At 45.7% G+C, this 18,391-nt stretch overlaps 1 protein-coding gene and 1 long non-coding RNA gene across 3 annotated transcripts in view; one reads left to right on the plus strand and one right to left on the minus strand.

Annotated features, from left to right (window-relative positions):
• Positions 1-15,196, minus strand: part of MYOM3 (myomesin 3) — a 224,977-nt gene extending 209,781 nt beyond the window's left edge. For both annotated transcript variants that reach the window (XM_077296109.1, XM_077296108.1), the window contains exons 1-2: positions 14,970-15,196; positions 10,295-10,375 (exon numbers count right to left, since the gene is read on the minus strand). In XM_077296109.1, the coding sequence (XP_077152224.1) occupies positions 10,295-10,375; positions 14,970-15,076 (188 nt within the window). In that variant the 5' untranslated portion in view covers positions 15,077-15,196. The remainder of the gene's footprint in view (positions 1-10,294; positions 10,376-14,969) is intronic.
• Positions 1-18,391, plus strand: part of LOC143816118 (uncharacterized) — a 336,272-nt gene that overhangs the window by 59,400 nt on the left and 258,481 nt on the right. The window lies entirely within an intron of this gene.

Below are 18,391 nucleotides of genomic sequence, written 5' to 3' on the forward strand. Positions count from 1 at the left end.
CTGCTGTGTGTGTGGCAATCCCTCCTACCTCCTCCTACCTCCTCCAACCTCCTCCTCCTCCACGTGTCCCTGGGCTCCAACACCGCTAGTTGCCGTCCAGAAGTGCTGTACGCACAGAGCCAAACACCTCGCCAATGTGTTAGTGGGGTTCAGCACCGCCAGCTGTTCCCCTGCTGTGTATACGGCAACGTGTACTGCGACCGCCACGCAGACACAACAAGTTAAATGTAAGGGAACCTGACCCCCCCCCCCCCCCCCCAGGCGTTTGTTACTGAAGGAGCCACCTTGTGCAGCAGTAATGATGATGCAAAGGGAAAAAGTGCCTCTTTTCGTGATGCTCCTTGCACATGCTGAACCAAACACTTATGAAATGTGTCCCCACACAGCGTTACACCGTCCGGTAGGTGGAACTTTCCTTTGTCGTGTGACGCAGCACAGCCATCATTTTTACCCCCTTGGCGCCGTGCGCCCCCTCCTCAGCGTTGTTTGAATCTGTCCCGGAGCCTGCGCTGTTAGGTTAGCCCTTGGCCATGCACACATGTTGCGCTGCCCGTCTTCTGACCTCATTTGGTGTCAGGCTGGCTGCGCCTGTGCGGGTGCGCTGGCCGAGATCCCGCCTCGCAGTGTCGTCTAATGTAATCCCACCGCGGGCCTGTGATCCGTGCCCGTGCGCAGTGCATATCCTCTCCTCTCACTCCCCTCCCTACGGCTTCTTCAGACTGTGCGATGTCAGCTGGTCCCTAATAGCATGCCACGGCCGTGACACCGCACAGTCTGAAAAAGCCGTAGGGAGGGGAGTGAGAGGAGAGGATATGCACTGCGCACGGGCACGGATCACAGGCCCGCGGTGGGATTACATGAGACGACACTGCGAGGCGGGATCTCGGCCAACGCACCCGCACAGGCGCAGCCAGCCTGACACCAAATGAGGTCAGAAGACGGGCAGCGCAACATGTGTGCATAGCCATGGGCTAACCTAACAGCGCAGGCTCCGGGACAGATTCAAACAACGCTGAGGAGGGGGCGAACGGCGACAAGGGGGTAAAAATGATGGCTGTGCTGCGTCACACGACAAAGGAAAGTTCCACCTACCGGACGGTTTAACGCTGTGTGGGGACACATTTCATAAATGTTAGGTTCCGCATGTACAAGGACCATAATTAAAAGAGCTAAGTTTACCTTTTCCAGCATTAGTGCTGTACACAATGGCCCTTTCAGCTACAAACGCCTGGGGGGGGGGGGGTTAAAGGTTTCCTTTCAACTTGCTCGAGTGCAGGCTTCGGCCTACACTCCGCTCCCCCTGCTCCTCCTGCTGACCCTGGGCTCTAACACCGCCAGTTTTTGCCCAGATGTGCTAGCTGCACAGAGAAAAACACCAGCCAATGTGTCAGTGGGGTCCAGCACCGCCAGCTGTTCCCCTGCTGTGTAGCCGGCAACGTGTCCTGCGACCGCCACGCAGACACAAGAACTGAAATTGAAGGGAACCTGTCCCCCCTCCCCCAGGTGTTTCTATGTTTTACAGCTACCTTGAACAGCAGTAATGCTGCATGTGTTCAAGGTGGCTCAGAAACTTATTCTCCTTGCCCATGTTGAAGTGAACACGTCTAAAATGTGTCCTCTGTGACCATTAAAACGTCCCTCAGGTGTGATTTGACTTTGTATTGACACACGCAACAAGCTCCTTGGTAACGCTGCCCGTCTTCTGGCATCATTGTTTGGCTGGCTGCGCTTCTGCGGCCGCCCTGACCCACACAACGCCCCTCGGTGTCTTATTTATTGGGACTGCGAGGGTGTGATTGATGGGCAGGATCAGTGCATCAGTTCGCCTGTCCCTCCTCTCCTTCCGCCTTCTTCGGACTGTGCGGCTTCATGGCCGTGGCATGCGATAAGGGATCAGATGACGCCGCACAGTCTGAAGCGGGTGTAAGGACCCGAGTGTGAGAGGCCAACATATGTGCTGCGCCAGGCCCTGAATCCCAGCCCCGCAGTGTTTTAACAATGTTAAGACACTGCGGGGCTGGGATTCATGGGCATCGCGAACCGCACCGGCCGACATTACATGATGCCAGAAGATGGGCAGCGCTAACGGCGCTAGGCCAGGGGATAACACGACAGCGCAGACTCCTGTACAGCAAATAACAACGCTCGGGAGGCTGCACCCAGCACCAAGGTGGGATTCTTGACACCTGTGCTGCGTCTCATTACAAAGGGAACTCTCGCCTCCATTACACAGTTTGACTGTATAAAGGGCTGAATGTTATACGTGTTCCATTCAGCGTGTGCAAGGAGAAAAATTACAAGAGCAACCTTTGACTTGCGCAGCACTGCTGCTGCATAAGCTGTGGCTCTTCTACTTTGTAACCCCTGAGGGGGGGTTAAAGGTGACTTTTGAAATCGGTTCAATTAGGCTTCGGCCTACACTCTGCTCCACCTGCAGAGCCCGGGCTCCAACAACGCTAGTTGCTGTCCGGAAGTGCTGGCTGCACAGAGCCAAACACCTCGCCAATGTGTCAGTGGGGTCCAGCACCGCCAGCTGTTCCCCTGCTGTGTAGCCGGCAACGTGTCCTGCAAAAGCCACGCAGACACAACACACCCAAAGCTGCCGCCTGTGCAGGCTTCGGCCTACACTCCCCTCCCCCTGCTCCTCCTCCTCCTGCTCCTCCTCCTGCTGTCCCTGGGCTCTAACACACCGCCAGTTTTTGCCCAGATGTGCTAGCTGCACAGAGAAAAACACCAGCCAATGTGTCAGTGGGGTCCAGCACCGCCAGCTGTTCCCCTGCTGTGCAGCCGGCAACGTGTCCTGCAAAAGCCACGCAGACACAAGAACTGAAATTGAAGGGAACCTGTCCCCCCTCCCCCAGGCGTTTTTACGTTATCCAGCCACCTTGTACAGCGGTAATGCTGCATGTGTGCAAGGTGGCTCAGAAACGTATTCTCCTCGCACATGTGGAACTGAAAACACGTCCGCAATGTGTCCTCTGTGTGACCATTTAACCGTCCCGGTGGTGTGACTTTCCTTTGTAATGACACGCTGCAACCCCCTTGGTAGCGCTGCCCGTCTTCTGGCATCATTGTTTGGCTGGCTGCGCCTCTGCGGCCGCCCTGACCCGCACAACGCCCCTCGGTGTCTTATTTATTGGGACTGCGAGGGTGTGATTGATGGGCAGGATCAGTGCATCAGTTCGCCTGTCCCTCCTCTCCTTCCGCCTTCTTCGGACTGTGCGGCTTCATGGCCGTGGCATGCGATAAGGGATCAGATGACGCCGCACAGTCTGAAGCGGGTGTAAGGACCCGAGTGTGAGAGGCGAACATATGTGCTGCGCCAGGCCCTGAATCCCAGCCCCGCAGTGTTTTAACAATGTTAAGACACTGCGGGGCTGGGATTCATGGTCATCGCGAACCGCACCGGCCGACATTACATGATGCCAGAACATGGGCAGCGCTAACGGCGCTAGGCCAGGGGATAACACGACAGCGCAGACTCCTGTACAGCAAATAACAACGCTCGGGAGGCTGCACCCAGCACCAAGGTGGGATTCTTGACACCTGTGCTGCGTCTCATTACAAAGGGAACTCTCGCCTCCATTACACAGTTTGACTGTATAAAGGGCTAAATGTTATACGTGTTTCATTCAGCGTGTGCAAGGAGCGAAATTAAAAGAGCAACCTTTGACTTGTGCAGCACTACTGCTGCATAAGCTGTGGCTCTTCTACTTTCTAACCCCTGAGGGGGGGTTAAAGGTGACTTTTGAAATCGGTTCAATTAGGTTTCGGCCTACACTCTGCTCCACCTGCAGAGCCCGGGCTCCAACAACGCTAGTTGCTGTCCGGAAGTGCTGGCTGCACAGAGCCAAACACCTCGCCAATGTGTCAGGGGGGTCCAGCACCGCCAGCTGTTCCCCTGCTGTGTAGCCGGCAACGTGTCCTGCAAAAGCCACGCAGACACAACACACCCAAAGCTGCCGCCAGTGCAGGCTTCGGCCTACACTCCCCTCCCCCTGCTCCTCCTCCTCCTGCTCCTCCTCCTGCTGTCCCTGGGCTCTAACACACCGCCAGTTGGGGCCCAGATGTGCTAGCTGCACAGAGAAAAACACCAGCCAATGTGTCAGTGGGGTCCAGCACCGCCAGCTGTTCCCCTGCTGTGCAGCCGGCAACGTGTCCTGCAAAAGCCACGCAGACACAAGAACTGAAATTGAAGGGAACCTGTCCCCCCTCCCCCAGGCGTTTTTACGTTATCCAGCCACCTTGTACAGCGGTAATGCTGCATGTGTGCAAGGTGGCTCAGAAACGTATTCTCCTCGCACATGTGGAACTGAAAACACGTCCGCAATGTGTCCTCTGTGTGACCATTTAACCGTCCCGGTGGTGTGACTTTCCTTTGTAATGACACGCTGCAACCCCCTTGGTAGCGCTGCCCGTCTTCTGGCATCATTGTTTGGCTGGCTGCGCCTCTGCGGCCGCCCTGACCCGCACAACGCCCCTCGGTGTCTTATTTATTGGGACTGCGAGGGTGTGATTGATGGGCAGGATCAGTGCATCAGTTCGCCTGTCCCTCCTCTCCTTCCGCCTTCTTCGGACTGTGCGGCTTCATGGCCGTGGCATGCGATAAGGGATCAGATGACGCCGCACAGTCTGAAGCGGGTGTAAGGACCCGAGTGTGAGAGGCGAACATATGTGCTGCGCCAGGCCCTGAATCCCAGCCCCGCAGTGTTTTAACAATGTTAAGACACTGCGGGGCTGGGATTCATGGTCATCGCGAACCGCACCGGCCGACATTACATGATGCCAGAACATGGGCAGCGCTAACGGCGCTAGGCCAGGGGATAACACGACAGCGCAGACTCCTGTACAGCAAATAACAACGCTCGGGAGGCTGCACCCAGCACCAAGGTGGGATTCTTGACACCTGTGCTGCGTCTCATTACAAAGGGAACTCTCGCCTCCATTACACAGTTTGACTGTATAAAGGGCTAAATGTTATACGTGTTTCATTCAGCGTGTGCAAGGAGCGAAATTAAAAGAGCAACCTTTGACTTGTGCAGCACTACTGCTGCATAAGCTGTGGCTCTTCTACTTTGTAACCCCTGAGGGGGGGTTAAAGGTGACTTTTGAAATCGGTTCAATTAGGCTTCGGCCTACACTCTGCTCCACCTGCAGAGCCCGGGCTCCAACAACGCTAGTTGCTGTCCGGAAGTGCTGGCTGCACAGAGCCAAACACCTCGCCAATGTGTCAGTGGGGTCCAGCACCGCCAGCTGTTCCCCTGCTGTGTAGCCGGCAACGTGTCCTGCAAAAGCCACGCAGACACAACACACCCAAAGCTGCCGCCTGTGCAGGCTTCGGCCTACACTCCCCTCCCCCTGCTCCTCCTCCTCCTGCTCCTCCTCCTGCTGTCCCTGGGCTCTAACACACCGCCAGTTTTTGCCCAGATGTGCTAGCTGCACAGAGAAAAACACCAGCCAATGTGTCAGTGGGGTCCAGCACCGCCAGCTGTTCCCCTGCTGTGCAGCCGGCAACGTGTCCTGCAAAAGCCACGCAGACACAAGAACTGAAATTGAAGGGAACCTGTCCCCCCTCCCCCAGGCGTTTTTACGTTATCCAGCCACCTTGTACAGCGGTAATGCTGCATGTGTGCAAGGTGGCTCAGAAACGTATTCTCCTCGCACATGTGGAACTGAAAACACGTCCGCAATGTGTCCTCTGTGTGACCATTTAACCGTCCCGGTGGTGTGACTTTCCTTTGTAATGACACGCTGCAACCCCCTTGGTAGCGCTGCCCGTCTTCTGGCATCATTGTTTGGCTGCCTGCGCCTCTGCGGCCGCCCTGACCCACACAACGCCCCTCGGTGTCTTATTTATTGGGACTGCGAGGGTGTGATTGATGGGCAGGATCAGTGCATCAGTTCGCCTGTCCCTCCTCTCCTTCCGCCTTCTTCGGACTGTGCGGCTTCATGGCCGTGGCATGCGATAAGGGATCAGATGACGCCGCACAGTCTGAAGCGGGTGTAAGGACCCGAGTGTGAGAGGCGAACATATGTGCTGCGCCAGGCCCTGAATCCCAGCCCCGCAGTGTTTTAACAATGTTAAGACACTGCGGGGCTGGGATTCATGGTCATCGCGAACCGCACCGGCCGACATTACATGATGCCAGAACATGGGCAGCGCTAACGGCGCTAGGCCAGGGGATAACACGACAGCGCAGACTCCTGTACAGCAAATAACAACGCTCGGGAGGCTGCACCCAGCACCAAGGTGGGATTCTTGACACCTGTGCTGCGTCTCATTACAAAGGGAACTCTCGCCTCCATTACACAGTTTGACTGTATAAAGGGCTAAATGTTATACGTGTTTCATTCAGCGTGTGCAAGGAGCGAAATTAAAAGAGCAACCTTTGACTTGTGCAGCACTACTGCTGCATAAGCTGTGGCTCTTCTACTTTGTAACCCCTGAGGGGGGGTTAAAGGTGACTTTTGAAATCGGTTCAATTAGGCTTCGGCCTACACTCTGCTCCACCTGCAGAGCCCGGGCTCCAACAACGCTAGTTGCTGTCCGGAAGTGCTGGCTGCACAGAGCCAAACACCTCGCCAATGTGTCAGTGGGGTCCAGCACCGCCAGCTGTTCCCCTGCTGTGTAGCCGGCAACGTGTCCTGCAAAAGCCACGCAGACACAACACACCCAAAGCTGCCGCCTGTGCAGGCTTCGGCCTACACTCCCCTCCCCCTGCTCCTCCTCCTCCTGCTCCTCCTCCTGCTGTCCCTGGGCTCTAACACACCGCCAGTTTTTGCCCAGATGTGCTAGCTGCACAGAGAAAAACACCAGCCAATGTGTCAGTGGGGTCCAGCACCGCCAGCTGTTCCCCTGCTGTGCAGCCGGCAACGTGTCCTGCAAAAGCCACGCAGACACAAGAACTGAAATTGAAGGGAACCTGTCCCCCCTCCCCCAGGCGTTTTTACGTTATCCAGCCACCTTGTACAGCGGTAATGCTGCATGTGTGCAAGGTGGCTCAGAAACGTATTCTCCTCGCACATGTGGAACTGAAAACACGTCCGCAATGTGTCCTCTGTGTGACCATTTAACCGTCCCGGTGGTGTGACTTTCCTTTGTAATGACACGCTGCAACCCCCTTGGTAGCGCTGCCCGTCTTCTGGCATCATTGTTTGGCTGCCTGCGCCTCTGCGGCCGCCCTGACCCACACAACGCCCCTCGGTGTCTTATTTATTGGGACTGCGAGGGTGTGATTGATGGGCAGGATCAGTGCATCAGTTCGCCTGTCCCTCCTCTCCTTCCGCCTTCTTCGGACTGTGCGGCTTCATGGCCGTGGCATGCGATAAGGGATCAGATGACGCCGCACAGTCTGAAGCGGGTGTAAGGACCCGAGTGTGAGAGGCGAACATATGTGCTGCGCCAGGCCCTGAATCCCAGCCCCGCAGTGTTTTAACAATGTTAAGACACTGCGGGGCTGGGATTCATGGTCATCGCGAACCGCACCGGCCGACATTACATGATGCCAGAACATGGGCAGCGCTAACGGCGCTAGGCCAGGGGATAACACGACAGCGCAGACTCCTGTACAGCAAATAACAACGCTCGGGAGGCTGCACCCAGCACCAAGGTGGGATTCTTGACACCTGTGCTGCGTCTCATTACAAAGGGAACTCTCGCCTCCATTACACAGTTTGACTGTATAAAGGGCTAAATGTTATACGTGTTTCATTCAGCGTGTGCAAGGAGCGAAATTAAAAGAGCAACCTTTGACTTGTGCAGCACTACTGCTGCATAAGCTGTGGCTCTTCTACTTTGTAACCCCTGAGGGGGGGTTAAAGGTTACCTTTGAAATTGGTTCAAGTAGGCTTCGGCCTACACTCTGCTCCCCCTGCAGAGCCCGGGCTACAACACCGCTCGTTGCTGTCCGGAAGTGCTGGCTGCACAGAGCCAAACACCTCGCCAATGTGTCAGTGGGGTCCAGCACCGCCAGCTGTTCCCCTGCTGTGCAGCCGGCAACGTGTCCTGCAAAAGCCACGCAGACACTTGCTCTTGTACCTTCTGCTCCCCATCCTGGTTCCAGTACCGTCAGCTGGTTCCGGGCAGAGCCTTTGGCTTAGGTGCCTCCCTCTGGGTATCCGAGTTCCACCAACGTCAGGTGGTCCTTGGTAGTGCTTTCAGGCACGGGTACCTCCTGCTTAGTAACCGGGTTCCAGTAACGTCAGCTGGTCCTCGGTAGTTCCATTGGCTCTTGGACCTTCGGCTACCCATCCGGGTTCCAGCACCGTCAGCTGGTTCTCGGCAGTGTCTTTTGCTCTTGTACCTTCTGCTCCCCATCCTGGTTCCAGTACCGTCAGCTGGTTCCGGGCAGAGCCTTTGGCTTAGGTGCCTCCCTCTGGGTATCCGAGTTCCACCAACGTCAGGTGGTCCTTGGTAGTGCTTTCAGGCACGGGTACCTCCTGCTTAGTAACCGGGTTCCAGTAACGTCAGCTGGTCCTCGGTAGTTCCATTGGCTCTTGGACCTTCGGGTAGCCATCCGAGTTCCAGTTCCATCAGCTGGTTCTCGGCATTTTCTCAGCCTTCTTGTACCTTCTGCTACATTTCCAAGTTCAAGAGACTAAACACGATGACCCGGAAGAACACCCCTAAGATGACGACGACACCAGAGACGACAACCACCGTGATGACGACGACCCTGGAGACGATGACCCTGAAGACCACCCCGATGACGACGACCCCGGAGACCACCCCGATGACGACGACCCCGGAGACGACGACCCTGGAGACGACGACGACCTGGAAGACCGAGAAGCAGAAGAACAAGAGGCTGCAGAACAAAGAGCAGAAGGACATTAAGCATAACACAAAATATCAGAGCAAAAAAATATTATGTAAATTATAAGCAGAAGAAGACTAAGCAGTGTATGGGGGTGAGTCCGTTCCTCCTCGTGGTGCCCCTGGATAAAGCCTGATGCTGCAGGCCAAACTGAACGCGGACAAATGTAACTGGTTTGTGACAGGCAGAACGGAAGGTGTAATCTTCAAACTTTTATAGATAACAACTACGGGAATGCCTGTCACAAATAAGAATATGATGAAGAAGTTGAATATGATGAAGATAATAGTAAAATAAAAAGAATATGAACAATGTAACCCAAAAAATAATAGGTAGAAGATGAAGAAGAAGATGAATAAGGTGAAGAAGTTGATGTCAAAGAAGCTGATGATGAGGATAATTAAGAAGAAAGCGTGGGAGAAGTAAAAAAGAAGGTGAAGGGCGTGGAAGTAGTGAAACATCAATATCTGACATAAAAAAAAAAAAAAATAACATAGTCAAATTCTTTCTAACGCCGAACTTCATAAAAAAAAATTAAAAATCCTGCTATTCTATTACATTGGGCTAAACCTCTGTCCCTTTAATATCTCCGCCACGTCCCCCAATACATCCTACATTATTCTTAGTTGTTTTCCTTCATGTAGAATGAACCTACAAGTTTATAAAGGGTTTATTTTAATTCCGATATTTTCGTCCCATTGACTTGCATTGGGATCGGGTATCGGTATCGGATTGGATCCGATATTTTGACGGTATCGGCCGATACTTTCCGATACCGATACTTTCCGATATCGGAAAGTATCGCTCAACACTAGTTATTAGTAATAGAACACTATTATATTATTATATAACAGAACACTATTAAAAACCTCCCCCGAGTGTCACACAGTAAGGATATAATCTTTAAGCCTGTTGTGTGTTTAACACATATTGCCACCCTGAATTTTTTAGAGGGCACATTGGCTTGCAGTATTATATGAATAGTTTTATGGTTTAGCCTTTGGTTGTCTTGGTTCAGTAACTATGTATCTTGAATACATGCAATATAATATTGTGATTGTATCACCTCTTTCCACATCAAAGTTCCCTTTCAATATGGAAAAGACTATTACTATTAAAGACCCATGATAGTTTGGAGTCCGAAAGATCTGGGTCACCTAGCCAGATGCAAAGGACATGTGTACTAGCACAGATCTTTGGTCCTAGTAACACAAATGCTACTTTAAAAAATTTTTTTGTAACCCTAACAATTTTGCAAGCTGGGCAATCACTCTGTGTTCCCTCTCCCATGCTACAGCATTGTGCCCAAGTAGTCTAATGCGACATTTGTATAAAACTGATTCAGATTTGTAATGTCTTTCTTGGGTTTCATATAACGCAAAAATGTGAACCCTTTTTTTCAAGAAAAATGAAAATGAAAAATCTACAGTATATAACTAATTTGTTTTGGCAAGAATAACCAAAGAGGATATACTTACATTGTGGATCTCAAGGTTTGCTCTGCTCTGGAAATTGAAAGATCTATTGAAGAAACTTGTATGTCGGCAAATTCTTCATCACTAAGATACAAAATAGAAATAATATTTCTAACTCTAGCCTTTTGAAATTCTGATTGCAAACAAAATATATTTTCTATTTCTAGATGAGTTATATTGTACAGTAAATTGTATTCATGTAATTTTCTTGTAAACATTGGATTAAAATACTTTCGTTTATTAACTAATTCTTACCATGTATTATTTTTGATAATTGACAGAGGACGCTAGTGATAGAAAGCAAGAATATCACCAAAAACCATGGATATAGATTTAATAGCATGTAAATAAATCAGGTGGTTGTAGATTAGCATTTAGAATATCATGGTAGAAGACAAACACTAAGTAATAATGTGCCTCAGATCTTTTTCAATATACAGATGCAGGAAGAGATTACAGTATGAAGAGTACAATTTTGTTGCGGTTTTAGATGTAGATTTTTTTCAAGAGTAGATACAAAAAAAGAAGGAAAAGTATACAGGAAACACTGCTACTACTATTGTCTTTTTTATTCATCCCCATGCTTAACTGAAATAAATATAGAAAAAATTAAAGCAAAAATTGCAGTTTCGCAACTCTTACGTACCAGTTTTTTTCCCTCTTACAATTAAAAAGAATAATTTATTTTGATTTCCAGTGGGCGGAATTTATTTTCGGTCCATTTTACAGTAATCACAATCCATTTTTCTCATTTAAAAAAAAATCACAACTTCTGCTATCAACTACTCAGGAGGAATGAAACACATTCAGATGACACACAGTTGGCATCCAAGAGCTTTTCTGTTTTTTTACACTGACCCATTCTCTTGACCAAGTGACTTTAATCCATTGATCGGATCAAAATAAGACATGCTCCCATTTTTGCTGGTCACTGGTCCACAAAGAAAGTACATAAAATTTACATTAAATGCATTTGTGCATAATTTGCTATAATACCCCTTTGCATACACTGTCCATGTGTAGACCCTTTATATCTGTATGGTTTAAAAGTCTGATCATTATCATTATCCTGCTGAAAGAGGTCATTGCCATTATAGAAAACCATTGCAATAATCTGCAGTATCATTTAGCTATATGTGGTAAGTTTCCAAGCAACATCCACATAAATGGCAGGACCCATGGTTTTCCAACATTGCCCCAGAATGCCATTATCTCAGATATTTTGCTTCTTTCATAGTACATCCATAGTGCCATCTGGTCCCTAGGTAAGTGATGCGCATGCACATATGATGGGAAAGAAAATGTTAATTCATCAGATATAGCTTCCTTTCATCAGATATGGCGCTTTCGGAGGTAGACAGGGAGAGGTCAGCATGGGCACTCGGTAGGCAGCATCTGTGTCTATGCAGCCCCATAAACAAAAAGTTGAGTTGTACTGTGTGTTCGCAATGGTTTCTGAGTTTTCCATCAGCATTACTGAATGCGGCAGAGGTACACTAATGTGTGACTCTTTTGAGACAGTTTTATTAATAGTCTGAGGTTCATTGGATCTACAGCCAAGTGTTCCTGGAAACTATTTTAATAGTATGTGGGCAACGATAAGGATTGTCCAGGAGATGGTATTCTCCGAGGCTCCAAGAGAATATAAAAGCTGTACAAAATAGCTGGATACAGAAAACTGTGAATTAGTTTGACCTTTGACTTTGGCAAAGATGTTTAAGAATACTGTGAATTAAAGTGAGTCAAGAAACCCACACTTTCCCTTCTGACATAATAGACTATTGGAATATCTATATCGATCTGTTGATAGATCAGTGTGAATGTAAATTAGTGTGACTGTTCATTGTTTTCGTATCCTTGGTGGTTCCATCTGTACTTAATTCAATACATTGAATTTATGTCTGCTTAAAGGGAATCTGTCAGCAGGGTTTTGATACTTAATAGCACAAGAGCCTGATTCCAGTGATGTATTCCTTATTAGGCTGTGTGTTGTTGTTTCACTACAATCAGTATTTTATCAACATGAGATTAACATTACAGGACTACATCTCAGCGTGCCAGGTAGTCCAGCTGCGTAACCCCGCCTGCACTACTGTACACAGGAAACTGCCCTTTGAAAAAAGAGCATCCGCTACTTCCTTTACATAAATGGCTAATGTACAGTATATTCCTTCTAAGCCCAATAAATCTATTTTAATGAGGACAGTTCTTCCATGCCAAAGAGGATTAAAGCCTATGTAATTCTATCACAGTATGCAAACATGTTTAGATGCCTGGCATTTCAGCCACGTTCCTGCGTACCACACAGAAGATGAGAAGGGCGACAGATGATGATTAAAACTTAAAGATAACAGTCTGTGTCATAGTAGTTATTCTCACAGATGCTTAGAAATACAAATAGAACTTGTTAGATATTTGGTAGATCTGAGTCTATATACTAAATAAAGCCAACACTAGATGCTGACTAATGACACGTTGCTTAAGTTTAGTAAATGGGATGTTAAAAAAGGGTCTTTTTTTGTTGTTGGGAACATCGGTATACTTGTTATTGGGCTTTATCTGGTATTTCAGCTCAGTCTTATTCATAAACAGGTCTGGGCTGTAACACCAGTCACATCTCATGTACACAAGTGGTACAGCTTCATTTTTTTCTAATTCTCGACAACCCTTTAATACTACAATTTTCAGTTTGAAATTTGAGTTTCTTTGATTGTTTTTACATTCTAATGCTAGGTATGCCATTCACTGGACCCGAAGTATGCTCCAGCTGGTTGACTTGCCCCATAGCATAGAAAACACAATTTTGGGCAGTCTTTCCCATTTTATTTGCCCATACTCCAAGATTTTCTGCCTTTAAATTACACATTAATCAACTTAATCACGTTTTCCAAGTTAAAGTTTATTCTTCTACACATTTTCTCCGTATTGCGCCCCACTTGACATCCTATTCAGTGATACTGCTGCCAAGACCTTAAAAACCTTGTAATCACAGTCCAAAACCAACAGGCGATTAGCAATTAGCTGCATTATTACAGTGTTTCACATTGCTCCAGCTCAACAATCTGTGATATCGTAATTTATTTCCAAGAATCCCAGCTAGTGACAATATTTTTATCCAGTTCCATCAACAGTGCTGTAATTTTTTTTATTTTTCTATAAAACACATACAATAAACTATTCAAAAATTCTATATAAATGACAAAAAGGATTATGAAGAGGTTGTGCAGCACCTTTCATTTCCGCATTGGGTGTAGAGAGATACTACTGCTGGCCTGGTGGGCCCCCGGAAGAAGCCTACACGAAACGCGCGTAGGGGCTGGCGCACTCCACACACACACCACGGCTAATATGGGTAAGGTGCAGTCATGGACTTTATATGCATGTTTACTCTGAATAGGTCCCTCAGACGGTTGACAGTGTTTTATTACTTATTTATTACTATTGGTGCTTAGACTAAACTATGAATCTGTAGCCTTGAGCTGTACTATTATGGTGATGTGTGGGGTATCGTGTTACCCGTATCCATGTTAGACTTAGGTTTTATCATATGTTAAACCAGTTTTGTGAGTTTAAATTTGTGGTTATTTAATAAACATTTACCTTCTTATCAAACTATAAGTGACAGATGTTTGACTCCTTTTTCCGCATGCTGAGATATTATTTGGGAGTTTGTCCTGTCCAGATGTGGACATATATGTGGCTCTGTTCTAATATATTATATGGCCTGGTGGGGTAGTTGCCAATGGAACTGTCTAATGCCAGGCAGGTATTCTGTACATTTCTCAAGACTATCCTAAATGCATTATAATTGTTGGATATCTGAAGTTGCCTCACCACAAAAAATTCAAATTACCATAGGAAACTTTTACTTGTCCCTTTCTAAATGGACCTTGACTAGTACTTTTTTTTTCTTGATGAGGCTCCCTAGAGATGTAGCCCAGGTGCCTATAAAAGTTTTAAATTTGCAAGTTAGTAAATTATTTAATAGTATTCGAAGGGTAACCTGACAATAGGCTGACTACAGGGTATCACAGAGCTGCTGGGTATTTGATAAATTAGTTGTGAAATAAGAGGGAGCCAAGGAACAAGTGTTCAATTTCCATGCAGTGCCACCACGGTAGAATTAAAGCATTAGACAGTTCCGATTGCCAGGTCCACTAAAGCGACACACATTATTTGTAGATGCTGTATCCTCTGGGTAAATAATGAAAGTCCTGAAAGGAGGAATTAATTGCAGAATATGATAATTGAAAACATGATTTCTAAGCCAGACAACACCTAATTACAATATAAACATGTAGCCACTTGAGTGGACTTAGCACAAAGCATAACATCACAGACTTGACTGGCTGCTAAATTCCCCATACACTTTAGGTAACTGTCAGCCGAATGATGGTTCAGCTGGAAGCTGTTGCCCAACTCTCCCATAAACAGGTGCTTACTCCACCTAGTCTTGCTATGTTCTCTACGAGTCTCTTCTAGGAATCTCTTATTTATAGAGAACAAAAGGATCAACAGTATAAAATCGGATATCTTGAGTTCTTATTCCCCCCAACAAACATCCGTTGTGTGCCCCTCTATTGACTGAACCCACCGATATCATCAAGGTTGGCCAATGTTGATCTAATATGCATGGGAACCTTAAGAATTGGTAGAAACTGGTTTAAGATTGACTTGCCTTGTTCTAAATTTCTTCTTGGAAGTTGCTGTTTCCAGTTGAAGTTTGCGCTTGTTTTGCTCCAACTCCTCTTCTTCCCTGTGGGTATATCTAATTCTTTTTTCCATTCCAACAAAACTACTTCTGTATATAACTAGAAAATAGTAAAATATGATTTGAAATCCATCTGCATTTTACTTTAGTTTCACATTTTAATTAAGTAGTTTTTTATTTTTTAGTGTTAATGATATGAGTGAATTAATGTTATAATTTTATAGAATATACTTTTACAGAAATGGGGATACAAAATATATTTATTTCAAATGTTTGAACTATAAAGTGATCAAAAGATTGTATTTATACCAAAATTGTATCAATAATAATGTCAGCTCACTATGCAAAAATGAAACCCTCAAACAGGTCCATCAAAACATCAAAAAGCTTCAATTGTACTTGTGTCTGAAAGCCTGCCCCTCGCAGATAAGCCGCTGCGTCGCTCAATAACAGAAGAAAAGGCAGAAGGAGTGAGTACAGACATGTATGCAACAGTAATCTTACTGATCTGGAAAGTCATATTGCCAGGTAATTTTTACTACGCCATTAACACCGTAGAAACAAAACCCAAAAAACAATGTTGGAAATGTTTTCACTATTTACCTACACTCAGACATTTTTTTCTTTTTCAGTACATTGTATGGAAAAATGAATGGTGCCATTCAACACTACAAGTAGACCCACAAAAATAATATCTCATTCAGCTATACTGGCAGAAAAATAAAAAAGTTATAATTCTTGGAAGAAAGAGTGTCAAAAATGGAAGCGCAGAAAATAAAATTGGCTGCAGCCGGGAAGGGAAAAAGGAGACTCTCATCGTCTTTAGTTAGTCCATGAGGCTTACAAGCAATCTAGGGCAGTGGGTAAGAATGGTATAAAAAATTGATATATACCAACTCAAACCAAGCTCAATTTTTGTGTTTTTTCTATATACTTTTATGGGAGTTTGTTCCAGTGACGGCTTTATGGAAATTATACTTAGCAATAACTCTAATTTCCATTATTTTAGTATGACTGCCAAGTGTTGATCAGATCAGTATTTTACATCTAATGTATATATGATAAATACTTTGTACTTTGCTAGTCCCTCATTAAATATAATAAATCTGTATATGGTAGTATCACTGTATGGCACAGCTTTATGGCAATGTAGCTTAGTTTTATATATTTGTTTGCTCTTGTTAGTGGGATTCAAGTGATAAACTACTTTGGAATGAATATGTTTGGTTTGTTACTTAGTGAAAAATGGCAACACATAACACAATAGCATCTACTTTACTTTTGATGGCAGCATCATAGTACATATATCATGTTCTCCTGCCACTCAGCTGCATTGCCGAACACTATGTACTATCTAGCTTATCTTTGTGCCTTTTAGTCTATGCCTAAATCCTAAGCCTTCCGCAGATTCATAAAGTATTTGACTATTTTCTACATCCTTACAATTATAAACACAGCATGCATCTAAAATATACACCAAAAACTCAATATCTTCAATAATAATGAAAAGAAATGACTCACGATTCGTGCTGTGGCTGTTCAACAAACTTGTTGCTTAGAAGATGGCACCGCTGTCCCCTATCTTGGCTGCTGACATCAGTATGGCACTCAGAAAAGAGGCTGATTATAAGCTTTATAAAAATAGCTGCTCTTTAAGGGATGAACCTTGTAAACGAGTATCCCAAACACTCTCTGCTTTAATTTCTACAAAAGTCTCATTACACAGTTCATCATCTATTTTGTTCCAGGATGAGAGAATACACTATGGGTGTATAAATATACTAGGGATTAAGATGGATTTTACAAAGGCCATTGGGAGGAGTTTGATCAAGGCTGGATTAAATCCTGGACATTGACATTCCAAAAGAACAAAGAAGACAATATCTCATTAAAGTTGAACCACAAATAGTTCTTCCAAAAAAACTCCTACCTGTAACAATGAATATATAAATACTGTATGTACCGTATATTGAGAGAGCGAAAAATATATGTTTTATACATGGTAGTATGCTACATAGATGAATAGATCATACTACTGCACTATGTATTACTTTAGTGTTAAATCAAGCAACTCATGAGAGTGAGTGAAATCTATCCAACCTTAACCCCTTAACCCGCTGGCCATTCTCTGTTTTTGCGTGTTCGCTTTTTGCTCCCCTTCTTCCTAGTGTGGTGAAATTGCAAAAAAAATTAAATTCCACAGTTGTTTTTTTTTATACCATGTTCACTAAGTGCTACAAATGACCTTCCATTATGATTCTCCAAGTAATTACAAGTTCACACACACCAAACATGTATAGGTTATTTTTTATTCAATTGGTGATAAACATTTGTTTCAAAAAATGGTGTCATTTTCCGAGACCTGTAGCGTCTCCATTTTCGTGATTTGGCGCTGGGTTAGGGCTTATTTTTTGTGTGCTAAGCTGATGTTTTTTACTGATACAATTTTGGTGTAGATGCAATGTTTTGATCGCCCGTTATTATTACATTTTATTGCAATGTAGCGGTGACCAAAAAACCGCAATTCTGAATATTTTCTCGTTATGCCTTTTAGCGATTGGGTTTATTATTTTTTATATTGATAGATCTGGCGATTCTGAATGCGTGATACCAAGTATGTGCATATTTAGTTTTTAAATTTTTTTTATTTGGAATGGGGCGAAAGGGGGGTGGTTTGAACTTTTATATATTTTTTTATATTTTTAAAAACTTGTTTTAACTTTTTACATGCTTCAATAGTCTCCATGGGAGACTAAAAGCTGCAGTATTTGATCGCCTCTGCGACACACAGGCGATGATCAGATTGCCTGTGTGTATCAGAATTGCTAACTTGCGGAGCGGCGCTCATAGCAATCTGGCAATGACAACCACAGAGGTCTGCTGCGACAGGGTCAATGATGGTCTGAGCCAGTGACGCGCTTCCTGTTAGCGCAAGTTAAATGCTGCTGTCACAGATTGATAGTGGCATTTAACTAGTTAACAGCCGCAGGTGGATCACGATTCCACCTGCAGCTTTTGCAGGCACATGTCAGCAGTATAGATCAGCTGTCATGTGCCCAGAAAGGTGGGGGCTCTTTTTCAAACAGGGAGAGTCCAACATGTGAGTACTATTTCAGAAAATGAACTATTTCTCCCAGAAATTTATTGCAATTACACGTCTTGTTCTACACATGTTTATTTCTTTTGTGTGTATTGGAATGACACAAAAAAACTGAAAAAGAAAGGCAAATTGGACATAAATTGATACAAACCCTAAAAAATAGGATGAGCAAAATTCTTCGCACCCTCAATTTAATATTTTGTTGCAAACCCTTTGGAATAAATATCTGCAGTCAGTCGCTTCCTATAACCATCATCAAGCTTCTTACACCTCTCAACTGGAATTTTGG

Source organism: Ranitomeya variabilis, chromosome 3, assembly GCF_051348905.1.
Source record: "Ranitomeya variabilis isolate aRanVar5 chromosome 3, aRanVar5.hap1, whole genome shotgun sequence".
NCBI lineage: Eukaryota > Metazoa > Chordata > Amphibia > Anura > Dendrobatidae > Ranitomeya > Ranitomeya variabilis.